Genomic DNA, 15549 nt, shown 5'->3' on the forward strand with positions numbered 1-15549 from the left:
CATGCATTGCAATGGGGTGGCTACACTCCATGCTATTCATGACCTGATCCATACTACTTGCAAACAATAATATTACTGCTTAGTGATCAAAGTTTACGAGTTCAAATCTGGAAAACAAATTCTCCATTTATAGGTTAAGGTTGCATCATAAACTCTATTAGCGAGAATTTCGTGCACTGGGCTTATATTTTAGGAAAATATTAACGAGAAACTTAATTTCTTTTAATAAGATGAAAGCTGAAATTGAGAGCCAGTTTTGACTTTGACTGCCTTATTTATTTCCTTTTCCATCCAAATCCAACATCTAAAAGGAAATGAAAAAGTGCATAGATTTCTATGATATGAATATTGAATTCAAATCTTGCAACTTACGTGAAGGTCTTATAGAAGCTAACGTGCTTGTAATGTCAAACTTCACATGTCTTAGTAGTGGCCTAGTGGGTTTGTCACTGTTCCATTTCTTTCAGTTAAAGCATCACTTTCTCTCTTTTTAATAATCCATCAACACTTAACAAAACACAAGTAACATAGTTTCTAACTAACACAAACCATGAAGGTCCTTTTTCTGTACCTTAAATTGCATTCTTTGTTTCTCAAATTTACCTTATTTGTATGACATGTGTTAATCTTGTATTTGATTTGCAGGCATATAAGGTGGAGCTTTGGTCAATTTGGTTATCTGGGTTTGTATTGATTGGTCTATCTCTTTATGCCACTCAAAGATTACCTTCAATCAATGATCATCACATTGGAACTTCCAAGCTCAATAAAAATGCTATCTTCGATTCGGAAAGTCTCGGTATTACTATATTCACAGCTCCTAAACCTTTTGTAGGCTCTACTGGGACCAAACAGGCAGTAGCTGTTCAATCATGGCTAGCTCTGTCTCCATATGTTACGGTCGTCTTGTACAGCCAACACCCTTCAGTTGTGTCTTTCGCAGGCGGTTTTGCTTCTCGGGTTTCGGTTGATACCGATATTGATTTCAGGTAAAGCAAACTAGCCTTGATGTGCTAGAGCCTAGTGGTAGTATTATTCAGTTAAGAATCTAGGCTTAAAAAATGTGAGTTTTTTGTTGCTTGAAGTATAAGGAAACATCTAAACTGATGTCTAATATATGTTTTTGTTTATCCAGCTTCCTTGGTACTCCTTTTTTCCATTCCATGATCGCAAAATCACGCTCATTCGCATCAGAAATATCTGTTATTGTTGATCCTGAAATTGCTATCCTTTCTGGATTTATCTCCACTCTAAATCATATGTATAAACTTGACCATGATTGGCTTCTTGTTGCTTCATCACAAAATGTTTCTTACTTACCCTTCCATTTGGACGAGTCTTTGAAACATCGACAGGCGCATAATGGGAAACCAACGAAGATCCATGAGGTATTCAAATTTTTTGATAGATGTACCACACTTTTTTTAGTAAATGATGGATGAACATGCTTTCAGAAAGTTGAATTGATCTCTCGAGTTTTGACATAACTATACTTGGAATCATTCCTCCCAAAATTTACTAAGGTCTAGGAGATTAATGTAATTTCAACATCGTAAAGTGAGGATAGCTTAAATCTCAAGTGAGGATGAAATATTTTCTCAAACGAGAATTGCCAAGTGTAATTAAGCCAAAACTCGAAAGAAGTTAGTGTAATTTTCTTTGTAAAACTTACTCAACGAAAGAAAATACACGCTGCAAAAATCTATATAATTACTTAACCCACACTCAATTTCTATGCTGAACATAACAGCTACATTGAATTTTCGTCGTTCTTCAGACACGGAAAACACTTCAAAAGAATAGGCACTGGAATCATTGTTATCCAATAATGGCATGGAACAACAAGGATATGCCTCTACATAATGGTGTTCTTCCTCCTTTCTTGTATGGTAAAGGTATACACAACAATTGGTTAATTCATGAGGCCTTGTCATCTGAGTTCAGAATTGTGTTTGATGCTAGTTGGACCATCACAAGTTTCCATCTGAAAGGCGACGATCATCCGAATCCTGCACTTCAGAATTCTACTGCTTTAGATATTGAAAATAGAAGTTGGGAGTACATTGGTAATTCCTATATCGGGGAACAATATGGAACATTCCTCTATAGCGAAGCGTATTCTAGCCTGCTCAAACTTCTGAAGTGTAATAACAAGTACAGTTTCTTCGACGCAAAGAAAAACATTGTTTATCCGATTGGAAACCGAGTTGCGATGAACCTGTGGAAGAATAAGATTGTTCCTTCATGGTTAAAGGAAAACACAATGAATTGCATTGATCATGTGAAATCACTTAACAGAATAATAGATTGCTCTCTCAAGGATCAAAAGAAAATTTCAGCACCTTTGAAGCTTCCATTCTCCTTAGAATCACTCTTGTCGATCACCGCAGACGAAACTAAAACAATTGTACTTACAGTTGCTGGATATAGCTACAAGGATATGATGATGAGTTGGATCTGCAGATTAAGAAAACTGTCCATTGAAAACTTTATTGTTTGTGCCCTTGATCAAGAAACCTATAAATTCTCCATCTTGCAGGTATGTGCTATATTTGTCAGCAAAAATAATATATTTACAAGTACTCATTTATATACATTTGGTTAAGAATTTTCTTATGTAACCAAATATAAGTTAAGGATTTTCTTAAGCACTAAAAATCTTTCAGTACTGTGAATACATGTTTTCCATATTTCTACTGATTCAAGTGTTATCTACCTTGCATTATGAGGCCATTGTCCTTACAATCTTCTCAAAGCTTTTTAATCATTTCGACGTAGTTTTTATTACTTTTTGTATCTGAATTCAGTTTTCCTCTATATGCTATGGTAGGGAATTCCAGTTTTCACAGATCCAACAGCTCCAAATGATATCAGTTTTGATGACTGCCACTTTGGAACAAAGTGCTTCCAAAGAGTGACCAAAGTGAAGTCAAGAATTGTTTTGAAGATACTGAAGCTAGGTTACAATGTACTTCTTAGTGATGTAGACACATATTGGTTCAAAAATCCAATTCCCTTGCTTCAATCTTATGGCCCTGCTGTTCTTGCTGCACAATCTGATGAATTTAACAAACAAGGTTCTTATTCTGGCATCTCACTTGAAATTCATATTCATCTCCTGATTTAGTAGATCGAATGATGCCACAATGCTATATTATAAATCATGTTCGTTAACAAAACATTGATCATTTCGCTTATGATTTTTCTTGGTTTCCATACTCCTCTACGAATTGGAATAGCCTCCGTTTATCTAATGCCCTTATGGAGACTTCTTTTACCGGTCTCCTCCACACATGTTCAAACCACCTAAGGCCTGATTCTACCATCTTTTCTACAATAAGAGCTATTCCAACTTTCTCCCTAATGCATTCGTTTCTGATCATATCTTCTGTAGTGTATCCATTCATCAAACGTAACATTCTCTTCTGTGCTACATAGAGTCTATTATCTTAGATATCGGCCAACATTCAGTCTCATTTGTGCAGGACCAATAAACCTACCTAGACGCTTAAACTCTGGATTCTATCATGCTCATTCTGATGCTCAAACAATAGCTGCTATTGAGAAAGTGGTGAATCATGCAGAAACTTCAGGCTTATCTGAACAACCAAGCTTCTATGATATATTATGTGGTGAAGGAGGATCAAACCGTGTTAGTGATAATACATGTGTGGAACCTGAAACAAATTTGACAGTGTATTTTTTAGACAGAGACCTTTTTCCCAATGGTGCATACCAAGACTTATGGAGAGGAAAAAATGTCAAAGCAGAGTGTTTAAAGAAGGGTTGTTTCATTATCCATAACAATTGGATCAGTGGAAGGTTGAAGAAGCTGGAACGCCAAGTATTATCAGGTTTATGGGATTATGATTCGGGCACGAGGATGTGTCTGCGAAACTGGCTTCGTATCGAACTATGAAGTTAACTTTGAGGAAAAGGTTGATTCTTTCTTATATACTCTAGGAAATCTAGTGTTTTGATTCTAACAATGCTGATATATAAGGGAAGCGAGTTTGTTTCTAAAGCGAGTAAGTAAGCATGTATTTATCGTTAAATTTTATTAAGATCGCGATACACTTTCGGCCGCGCAACACTCAAGTGTTGTGAGGATAGTTCATGCAGGAGGTTTACAAACATGCAGTTCCTGCTTCTAAGTTGATGAAAAAGTATCCTAGGATGAGTGTTGCGCGGCCGAAAGTGTTCAAAATTCTTCAGCAGTCAGTGTTAAGGTGACAAGAGCTGTTACTTCCTGGTCACAAGTACATTATGATCTGATCTAGACAAGTGGAGAAGCCGAAAATTAGACATTCGGAACAAGGCGAAATCGAAGAGACTAATGATCAAAGAGATGCTTAACACCAAGACTAGTTCACCTGGTGGACACAAACACAAAGAAATGAAGGTGCAGGTGAAGAGATGTTGGAAACAAGGACAAGATTGTCTCATGTTAGATGCAAAAGGCAAGAAAACAGTGAAGTTGAAGATGCAGAGTTAGTGAACACAAACATGGATAGGTCTTTCGATAAATAAAAGACTTCAGAATCATCTCATAAGTATATTTCATGACTCTCAAACATTCTCTTTCCATTGAACCCTCTTCGAAACTTAATTCGAAAACAAACCTTAAGAGATCATATAGGATTTTGGGAAATCAAGCTGACCCTTTCCATGATTTTCCTTTTGTATAATTAGATAGAGTAATATATGTCGTATTGTAATATGTTGTTTATTAATGATTGATTCATAAGTGATATGTGTCAAGCTGACCCTTTCCATGATTTTCCTTTTTTGTGATGTAAGATGATTCGTAGAAAAATATATTATTACTCTATCTAAATTATATTTATGAAGTTTAAGCCAAAATAGCATTCCCTTATTAATAATTATAATGTTGGTATTGGTACTATTTATTATTATTGTTATTATATGTAGTGACTGCAAAGAAATAAATAGTATATAGTGTTAGTGCATGTGTGTGATGTTATATCGAATTATCACATAAATTTTCCACGTGATTAATACATATCTAATTAATTAACCATGTCTATCAAATTATGAGTATATGGCTCAACGGTCACATTCATAATTAATAATAAATTTGTTTTATTGAATTTATAAATCGTGAATAACAATGCTTTCTCAATAATGAGAAGTAGGCAACATAACACATTACATTTTCTCATCCACCTTCACTCTAAAAAAATATCTTATTAATCTAAAATACCTAATTATTAATCTAAAATACCTAATAATTAATCTAAAATATAATTAATCTATAGTGTAACAATAATAAATCTATGTGAATCCTAACTTGAACTTATAGATCAAGTTTTGAAAATAGTCTATTTACTTGTTAATCAATAATCTCCATATTCCATCTTGTAGAACTAACCACCCTTTGATTGTGGATGATTTTTTCTATAATAAAAACGATATATATTTCTATTAAATCTTTTTATATCCACAAAAATGGTAGAGTAATAATTTGTTTATTAATAATATAAGTGATATATATCAGTTTCTTATATATATAAAAATTTGTAAGAGAATTTAGTAAGATAACGTAAAATAATCTCTCAATCCTTTGGATAAATGAATAAAGAACTCATGTTTTTCCTGATATATATTTATCCACCAATAAATTTATTCTTAAGATCAAACGTTTAAACTTTAATCTAGTATTTTTTAGTACTATCAATGTACCTATTTACTTTTTGCTAAATAACTAATCACTTCCAAGGTAGTTCGTGTCTCCCCCGTCTAATAAATATCGTTACCAGAAATCGAAACTTAACCTTTGACCATTTTAAAAATCTAGCACAATCTTATTTTACTAAACCAATATCTTATCGGCAACTTCAAGCTAATATGCTAGTTAAGAATCTAATCAAAGTTGAAAAAGATATGAATAGGAATGACAATGCAAAAGAAAGGAAGGAGCAAGTTTACTATAAATTGACTATAGTAAAACACAAAACACAAAAAACATAACACCTACTTTGTTGTTTGTTGTTGTTATTGTTGTTGTTGTCTTTGTCGTTTTCCGTCATTGTTCTCTCCGATCACCGATCTCCGATGACTTTGATGGGTTCCATCTCTCATTCCATAAGCACATTCCCTCCAATGGGTTCCTCATATGGACCCCACAATCTCCATTCAACTTGTCTCCAATTCTCAGTTCCTCACAAATCTCGTTTCATCTTCAATAGCACCAAAAACCAAACTTTACCAACAACTTCAATTGATCTAACAGACCCAGATTGGAAAACTAAGTTCTACAATGATTTCGAATCTCGTTTCAGACTTCCTCATATCACTGATGTTTTCCCTAATGCTTCTTCTATTCCTTCCACTTTTTGTCTCAAAATGAGAACACCACTTCATGATCATCATCATCATGCAACTTCTTCTCATTATTCTTCTGATCAGGATTGGAATGGATATATTAATAATAATGATAGAGTTCTTCTTAAGGTTTTCTTCTTTACTCTTTCAATTCTTTATACTCACTTTAGTTCTTAAATATTGATATGTCTTATGTAGATACAATTTGTTGAAGTGAAATGCTTAGTGTTAATTTTCTGCTTGCATTGCTTTTTCAGACAATACACTATTCATCACCTACATCTGCTGGTGCTGAATGCATTGATCCCAATTGTACTTGGGTGGAACAATGGTAAAACCATTTCATTTCATTCCCCAATTTTAAACTCAAATATAGTGCCTCATTCAACTATTATCATAGAAATTTGTTGAAATTTGTTGAGATTGTAGGAACTAACAAACTACACTTATAGCAAAGAAAATGTGTGACTGAGTGATGGTAAAGTAATTCGATACCAAATTGAGGACTAAGCTCACCTCAATAGTCAATACCAAAAAAATATTCAAGGTTCCCCATATCATTGATCTAGGAATGACTGATACCGTCCTTGTCAGTGATGAACTCAATATGAGTCAGTTAACCTTTACATTAAATTTAGGCACTTATTTACTCATGCTCCGAAAATTCTAATTTTTGTTTTCGATATTTTTGGTAGTCTTCTTGATGTATACAATATTGTTTTATACAATTAGCATAATGGTGAGAGGTTCTGAAATATTTTTAGGGTTCATCGAGCTGGGCCTCGGGAAAAGATATTCTTTAAACCAGAAGAAGTAAAGGCAGCCATTGTTACTTGTGGAGGGCTCTGCCCTGGTCTTAATGATGTCATCAGACAGGTTAGTTTGTGATAACATTGTTTTTCACAAACCTTTTGACTTTAATTTGCATTGTTGACTATATCTTCTCGATTTTTATTACCATGATCACCAAATTTTCTGTGCAATAAAATGCTCTCGTGCCTAACCTATTGACTAATCGGCCTGAACTGTATTCTTTTCTTTTACGTAACTGTCTTAAAAATGTTAGAAGAGTCTCGCCTCCTTTGCATTTAGTTATAAAATTCTATCTAGATTTGTTTTGTATCTTGTAGTTTAGGATGTTCTCAGTTCAGGTCCCCTTTAACTTAGTTCTAGTTGTGTTATTGTCAATAAATTGTTTCTCAATGTAATTGCTTCAATAATGAATGTGCTGCAGATTGTAATCACACTGGAAATATATGGTGTGAAAAAGATTGTGGGGATTCCTTTTGGTTATCGGGGATTTTCTGACAAAGAATTGACAGATGTGCCGGTAATCTCATGCTTCTCCTTGTTGTTTTTGGTGCAACGTTAGTTGATTCATTTTTTTGATATATTGTGTGTCTGTATAGAACATGTGTTGTTCTTCAAACTGAGTTTTAACAACAATGGCCTTTCATTAACAGTTGTCAAGGAGAGTCGTTCAAAATATTCATCTTTCTGGTGGAAGCCTGTTAGGAGTTTCACGAGGAGGGCCTGGAGTCAGTGATATTGTGGACCGTTTGGAGGTTGTGATCGATTGCTCTGTTCTGTTAAAAAACTAAGTGACGATTTCGGAAACAGGATTTGATTACACTGAGTGATATATTTGTGTAACATATTGACTGATGTGTATATTGTTGATTTTAGGAACGAGGGATCAACATGCTTTTTGTATTGGGTGGAAATGGCACACATGCTGGTGCGAATGCAATTCACAATGAGGTTGTTTATCTATCCTAAAGACTTGTATCAATTGATTACACTCAATTTGGATGTTTATGATTTATGTTGCGTTTCTTACGAAGAAATCATATATTGTAAGTAGACTGTTCATTGGAATTCATGGAAAAGTTGGTCAATATGGTTTGAACCACTGCGCCTCTCCTTTTTATGCATACTTCGTGGTTATTGTTAACTTTATGCTATTACTGATGTGCATTGTGTGTGATATTGAAGAACCTTCAGTTACATTTTACAAACTATTTTACTTTCTGAGTTTGTCCTGCTATACTTTGGCTGTCTTTCATGAGCTGAATTTTTTTTGTTTTGTTGCAGTGCCGTAAAAGACAGCTTAAGGTATCTGTAATTGGAGTGCCTAAAACTATAGACAATGATATTCTGTTAATGGACAAAACTTTTGGCTTTGATACTGCAGTTGAAGAAGCACAAAGAGCAATAAATTCTGCATACATTGAGGTGATTTACGTATTATTATGAGTCACTTTGACTCTTTCCACTGATAGTTTCCGTGGATATTAAAAAATACTAACATTTCTTCCCTCATCTTGTATTAGGCACATAGTGCATATCATGGAATTGGGGTTGTGAAACTGATGGGCCGTAGCAGTGGATTCATAGCAATGCAGGCATCCCTATCTAGTGGACAGGTTGACATATGTCTGATTCCGGAGGTATATATGATAAATATTAGTTCGATAATCTCACTTCCGTTATCATAATGATTAAACTGATGCTAGTTTTTCTGTGGTTTTGAAGTTACCGTTCAATTTACATGGACCTCATGGAGTATTGAGTCACCTGAAGTACCTTTTAGAAACAAAGGGATCAGCTGTAGTCTGTGTGGCAGAGGGAGCTGGACAGGTGATTTAGATTATGCAATCAATTCAACATATAACAAAGTGTCGCTGTTTTCATTGTTTAAACTGTGCTCTTACATTACTCATGTTCATACCCTTGAAAAAATACGGAGTTGTTTTGAAGCTTGTTACGTTCAGATGTAGAAACTTAAACTTGCTGACTCATTTTCTTATGCAGGATTTACTACAAAAGACTAATGTTACAGATGCGTCAGGAAACATTGTATTTGGAGATATTGGTGTATATATTCAACAAGAGGTTTGTACTACTTCTCTATGGTGCTTACTATAATCTAAATGGGTTGATGCCTGGTATGAACTAGTTTTTCCTTCCCTACATCCTGAACTAGTTTGAACCTTTAATGATTTTAACTTTTAAATTTAATAATGTACTCGTAATCTTCGGGCGTGTACTGTACTACTTTTGTATGCCTCACAGTGTGAGTGAATGCATTTAGCTCGGTTCTAATGTAGATAGCTGTCTTGCATTATATTTCTCATTTCTCTACCTTTTTTTATGCTAACAACTGTTATATTTCAGACAAAAAAGTATTTCAAGGAGGTTGGTGTTCATGCTGATGTTAAATATATTGATCCAACGTACATGATCCGCGCTGTTCGAGCAAATGCATCAGATGGAATATTATGCACTGTACTTGGACAGAATGCTGTTAGTCCTTCTTCTCTCTCTCTGCCTTTTTATTTTATGTAATGAAAGTAGATGTTTGGACTTTGAAACCGTGACCTCTTGAAAACGATCTAAATCCCTCACTACACTCTCTTTGCCTGATATGATTTAAGTATTTTATCAGATTTCATCAACACTTGACTGCTACCACTTTTCAGGTTAAGCAGTAGTAGATTATGTTTATGCTTAAATGAATTTAATGTCGAGAATTTACACATTAATCTAAGTTAATAATTTTCTATTTAGTTTATTTTAGAGAACAATTTAAAATAAAATTATGTACACGATGCTGAAATGTCAGAACATAGAGTTGAATCCAACAAAATGTGGAAACTGGAAAATATGATTCCAAATAATACAATACCCCGGGAACCAATTTGTCTCTTCATCTTCGTGGGATTCGGCATCCTTCATGTGTTTCCTGAGACTAATGTTTCTGAAGATGATGCTAGTGAACCAAGATGATCTAGTGTTAGTACAATGATTGAGATGCCTGTGAAAAGTACATGACCTTGATGTCATTCCTAGTTATTTTACTTTTCGGCTGAAATTATTTCTTCTGTTTGCTTTTTTCATCAATACAGATAACTCGAAACTAAATTGGTATATTGCACAACCTAGTATCTATAGTCTATACCTTTCTGATTACAGCAGTATCAAAGGCATTAGAGTCGATATTCATGTGTTTGTTCGCGAAAGTGATGTTTTTATCTGACATATCCCTTATTACGTTGTTTTTCTCCATGGCCTAGTGCATTTTCTAGTTTGTGACTCAAGCACACAATACTTGCCTTTTTAATTCGATTTCTGATTCACAACTTCACATTGCAGGTTCATGGCGCGTTCGCCGGATATAGCGGTATTACAGTAGGGTTATGTAACACTCACTATGCTTACTTTCCCATCCCAGAAGTAATATCTCATCCCCGGTTGGTCGATCCTAACAGTCGAATGTGGCATCGTTGCTTAACTTCAACAGGCCAACCTGACTTCATTTGATAATTTCTACCCTTTTCGAATAAATTCAAGAAGCTTAGGAATTCAGGCTCCCAAAGTACTATAACATAAGAAGACACCTTCAAAATATGTCTACCAAACATACCCATATGCCAAAATAATACAAAGGATGACATTTTCTCCTTATTCAAAATATTTGTTATTTGCATTCAAATTTTAGAGGAATATACAAGCACAATGTGCTTCATTTGGATCGATATGTAGTATTTATTTAACAGTATTGAAGGTAAATTATAATGTGTAAGTAGCTCATAGACAATTGTTTGAAATTCATGCCTATATTATTAGGATAAAATTTGTTGCTAAAGTGTGCAGTGTTATTTGCAAATTATTTAATATTTTTCTCAAACTATAATACATTAGGTAGGGGTGTAAGAGGTTTCGGATTGAACCGCGAGACATACCAAATCGAACTAGCCAAACTAAAATAATAAGTTCGGCTCTTTTCTTGGAACCTTTTACCTATAGTTTGGTTCACGATTCCACATTTTTTGGAACCATGTAAATCGAATCAAATCGATTCCCCAAATGCTATACTCACCCTCCCTCTCATTCACTTTTCGATCTACAAAATGATCTATCTTGATCATTTCCCTCGTTTCGTGTTTCGCCTCTACGATGACCTCTTTTCCCTCTAGCCCCAAATGATAGAATTTTTCTAAAAATGCAAGTGAGCCTATGAATTGAACATACTCTTTATGTTTGATTCAGTTTGGTTTGTATATTTCAAAACAATATGAATCAAATTGACTTTATCCCTTGTTTGATTCAGTTATTGTACTATACTAAAATCTGAATTGGGTCTTTACACCCATAACACTAGAGTTAAAAGCTATTACGAATTAAGAGTAATAATAAACCACAGTATTACAAAACTTGACTCGAACTGGTTGGTTAGACCAGTTCAATTGTAAATCCGACATTTAAACAATCTAACCCTCTCATCTAATCGATTTTGTATTAAAATCGGGTCTACTAGGTTAATAACACTGATAGCCCACCTCAAAAAAATCATTGCGTGTTGAATTAACGCACAATAACCTAGAATACAATTAGTATGCTAAAATATACTCCCTCCATTCTAAAATTAAGTTATTTAAGGTTAAGCTTGAGAAATCATTAATTAATGTAACATTTTATTGCATTTTAACTAAAACACACTAATATTTATTCCCTTTTTATTTTCTTCATCTTTCTATGTGTATTACTTAGTGCATTTGCAAAAGAACTCATGCATCTATAACAGCATAGAGAGTACGTCTCAGCCTGTGAAAAAGAGCAAAATGTTAGTCTTAGGCCCTAACTATGTTGAGTAAGTCTAGTTGTATTTTGTAGTATATTTTTAAGATCAAAATTGTAACTTCAGTGAAAATTAAAGGTCATAAATGTCATTTTTTTTATTTTTTAGTGCATTTTTCCACAACTTACCTCTCCGGTAAGGGAATGGATCCTCTCTAGTACTGGATAGGATTATGACACGTGGTAAAAAAAAACATTTCTGACGGTCATGATTTCATATTATTTTTGAATAAAAAATAAATAAAAATAAAGTTTAAAAAAATCACAGCCACATGCTCTAGTAATGGTCTCTCCATTACTGGAGAGGAGTTAAACTCCTCCGAGGAGTCTAACTCAACTATGTTGTGTTAAAAGGTGGCATAATCTTTCGGGTAATATAAGAGCATCTGTTACGCCTCATAAAAAGATTAATTTCTTACTCATAAGGTAAGGAAAATATCATCGGCAACTAGTACAAAAAAAGTGGCTGTCACGTTATTGAATGATGTAGATATTATGGATTGTTCAGTACAGTGAATGAGTTAGATTAGATTGACAAAAAAAGATTCAGAAAAGATAACAAATTAATTATTTTTATTCCTAAGGATATCTCATTCATTATCTTGGATCGATTAGAAAAATTAGTACGGGACAGAGAATATGACACTTTTGAAAATTAGTTGGATACTTACTCTTTTTGTTATTATAAATAATTATCACAAAATCTCATGATGCTATAAGCATGAGATTATATAAATTTCCACCTTATTATACAATCCAAAAGACACACTATACTCCAAAGATTTCATGACTCAGAGGCTCCATTAGAGCTTGTGCATGCAAATGGAGTTAAGTTACCACAAATTTTGATCATAGACAAATCTCTCATCACTTCAAGACACTTCAAAACTCTCTCCTGTAAAACATAAAACCCTATAACTCAAAATAGAACAATTTACAAAGGAATATACATCATGTGTCACCCTCATTGAAAGAAAAAAAAATCTCATTTTAGTCCTCCAAAATGTGAAAGATCCAGTCAAATTGGTCATTTTCTTGGACCAATTCGCTTATCAAAATGACCAATTTGGCTGAGTTTCTTAAACACTTCGAGTCTGTTTACGAGTTGAGTTTTGGAGAGGAAGAAAGGAAAATGGAAGACTCATAGTCATGAATTACACTTATAAAATGACTATGAAACCTTCTTTTTCCCTCCAAAATGCAACTCGCAAACAAACCCTTCACGACTAAAACAAATTTTTCGTCTTTGCATGGTGAAAATGAAGGCTTACTCCAAATTTACCTCCTTTACCATGACCAAAGAAGATAAGGCCTTATGAATCTCTTTAGCTTCCAATTCCCTTGTAACAGAAATTGCCACTGCTGCAGCAATCTCAGAAGCCTTGAACTCCAAGAAATCAATACCTGCATTAGTTTCACCATCAAAGAACTCATTACTCGCGAAAATCGAACACATACAAACACTAAACATGTAAAGATAGTAAAGGGAATACATTTAGTTATGCTTAGCATGAGTTCAACAGATTTCAAAAGGGATGATTTCATTTGATGCTGCTCACAATTGATCTTACTAATGAAGTAATCTATGAAGGAACATGGAGTTAAAGCTTGCATTTTCCAACCCAATGTGCTTAATACCAGAAGTTCCATTTTTTGAATGGTTATAGCCTCAAATACAAACTTTGGTGTTCCAACCTTCAAATTATATTACAAACTGTTAGTGTGAAATTTGAAGGAAAAATAACAAACAATGTGTACTTAAACCAATAACTATTTCAGAATACAATGTGATTTTATTAGAACAAAGATTTGGTATCGCAAATCTTGTCTCGTACCAGTGATAATAAAGCAAAAACAACAATAATAATGAATGTTTTTCATTGGTGTGAGACAGAATTTGGGACATAATTTGAGACAGTAGAACTTTGTTCAATTTACTATACCTGTAAACGTGCAGATAGAGGCACCTTAGTCTCCCTAATTTTAGCAGCAATTGATAAACAAGATACTGCTACCAATTGCGAAATCCAATTTTTGTCTCTCTAAACCAATCAAGAGAAAAGAACAAGTGAACAAATCAAACTATTGAAAAGAGTCGAAATCATCTCTAATACTAGAGAGTCAAGTACTGGAATATGAAGAGAAATGAAACTATTAACAAGAAAAATATGGTTTTACATGTTTGATCGATCTTACTGGCAATTCAAAGAGTGATAGGAACCTATCCAAATAGTTGACAGATAGAAAAATGCTCCATGGTCCAAAACCAAAATAAGCATGTGCCTGGATTCATCACATTATTAAGGAATCAGCAGAAAACCATGATGCATACTTTGGTTACACAGTTTCAACAAGAAATGTGAAGAAACGTTATCAAAGAATTGCAAAATTCACAAACAAAAATCATTTCAAAAGCCAAATGAAACCCTATATGAAACCCATAAATTGAAAAGAAGTTGATATTATGATTGAAAAATGAATCTTTTGAAGACTAAAATCCCATTAAATGTACTTCAACCACAAGGGTAAACAATCCATATTAAATTACCCATTAAAAAATCTTGAAGGGTATTCATTTTCATTGAAAGAAAAAGAAAAGAAGAAAAGCTTTGTTCAAAGTTTCATGGCTAAAGTTACATAAAATGTACTTCAACCACAAAGGTAAACACAACCCATATAAAAAAATCTTAGATTGGATTCATTTTTTGTTTACATTGAATGGAACATAATAGAACCTTTCATGAAAAACAAAAAATAGTAACCTTCATCATCCAATCCAGTGCTTGTTTTCTAACACTCAAGTTAAAGTGTCCAGCATGAAGATTCTCGAAGTAATCATCTCTAGGTAAATGTTCTTCTTCCTTCTGCACCATTAGTCCAACAATTTCATCACTTAGCTCAATATTATGATCAAATAAACCATTAGATTCATAGTCACCAAAGCATATCTTCTTGTGTTCAAAAAAAAGAAGAGTTAGGGTTACATGAGTTCCCTCTTCCATGGTTATTTAAGCCTTCAAAATAATGCAGAAAGAGTGAAAAGTTTAGTGATCAAGAATGTATAAGAGATGAGAATGGAGAAAGAGAGTTCTGAAAAAGGGTATGGTTTATATGTAGTATATATATATGTAGCATGCATTTTTGTTATAAAAGTGCCATATATGAAAGAAAATTTGAAGTTCTTGGAAACATAGCAGAAAAAGAAGGAAATAAAATAAAATAAAATAAAATAAAAGAAAAGAAACACAAAAATGTAGAAAGATTTTGTTGCTTAAATAACAAAATAAATTTTATATTAATATTATTTCTAGATCTTGGAGATATTAGTTGATAGAAAATTAATGAAGCTAAGTTTTGGATGTTTATATTAGGTAATGAGTATGTGTTCAATGAAGCTAATATATATGGTGTGCATCTAAATTATATTACAACTATATAGTATATACTACATATTTTGATTAATGTAAAAATATTTATAGATTTGTATCATGTTAACCAATATGCATGGTAATAATTCGTAGGATTTAATGTTTTCCTAAATAAATTATATGAATGATAGGGTGA

General features: G+C 33.4%; 3 protein-coding genes across 4 annotated transcripts; 2 read left to right on the plus strand and 1 right to left on the minus strand.

Annotated features, from left to right (window-relative positions):
* On the plus strand, window positions 574–4691 carry LOC109332881 (beta-arabinofuranosyltransferase RAY1). The gene is made up of 6 exons (XM_019568008.1): window positions 574–989; window positions 1136–1388; window positions 1778–2539; window positions 2831–3077; window positions 3486–3932; window positions 3964–4691. Exons 1-5 carry the CDS (start codon window positions 613–615, stop codon window positions 3917–3919), a joined length of 2073 nt encoding a protein of 690 aa, XP_019423553.1. The 5' UTR covers window positions 574–612; the 3' UTR covers window positions 3920–3932; window positions 3964–4691.
* Window positions 6002–10924, plus strand: LOC109332882 (ATP-dependent 6-phosphofructokinase 5, chloroplastic-like). 2 transcript variants are annotated; one of them, XR_002105951.1, is made up of 13 exons: window positions 6002–6474; window positions 6603–6676; window positions 7110–7221; window positions 7580–7675; window positions 7809–7910; window positions 8032–8106; window positions 8440–8580; window positions 8679–8795; window positions 8881–8985; window positions 9160–9240; window positions 9523–9651; window positions 10501–10752; window positions 10783–10924. XR_002105951.1 is itself a non-coding variant. In XM_019568010.1 (12 exons), exons 1-12 carry the CDS (start codon window positions 6076–6078, stop codon window positions 10666–10668), a joined length of 1599 nt encoding a protein of 532 aa, XP_019423555.1. In that variant the 5' UTR covers window positions 6002–6075; the 3' UTR covers window positions 10669–10924. The 2 variants fall into 2 exon arrangements, 1 of the variants encoding a protein (XP_019423555.1); XM_019568010.1 differs by having other exon boundaries at window positions 10501–10924.
* LOC109332884 (cyclin-D2-1-like) lies at window positions 12666–15170 on the minus strand. The gene is made up of 6 exons (XM_019568013.1): window positions 14748–15170; window positions 14182–14268; window positions 13929–14027; window positions 13479–13680; window positions 13268–13389; window positions 12666–12880 (listed from the first exon to the last, which is right to left on the minus strand). The coding sequence occupies exons 1-6, from the start codon at window positions 14985–14987 to the stop codon at window positions 12770–12772; spliced, it is 861 nt and encodes a 286-aa protein (XP_019423558.1). The 5' UTR covers window positions 14988–15170; the 3' UTR covers window positions 12666–12769.

This window comes from Lupinus angustifolius, chromosome LG18 (assembly GCF_001865875.1).
Source record: "Lupinus angustifolius cultivar Tanjil chromosome LG18, LupAngTanjil_v1.0, whole genome shotgun sequence".
NCBI classification, from domain to species: domain Eukaryota; kingdom Viridiplantae; phylum Streptophyta; class Magnoliopsida; order Fabales; family Fabaceae; genus Lupinus; species Lupinus angustifolius.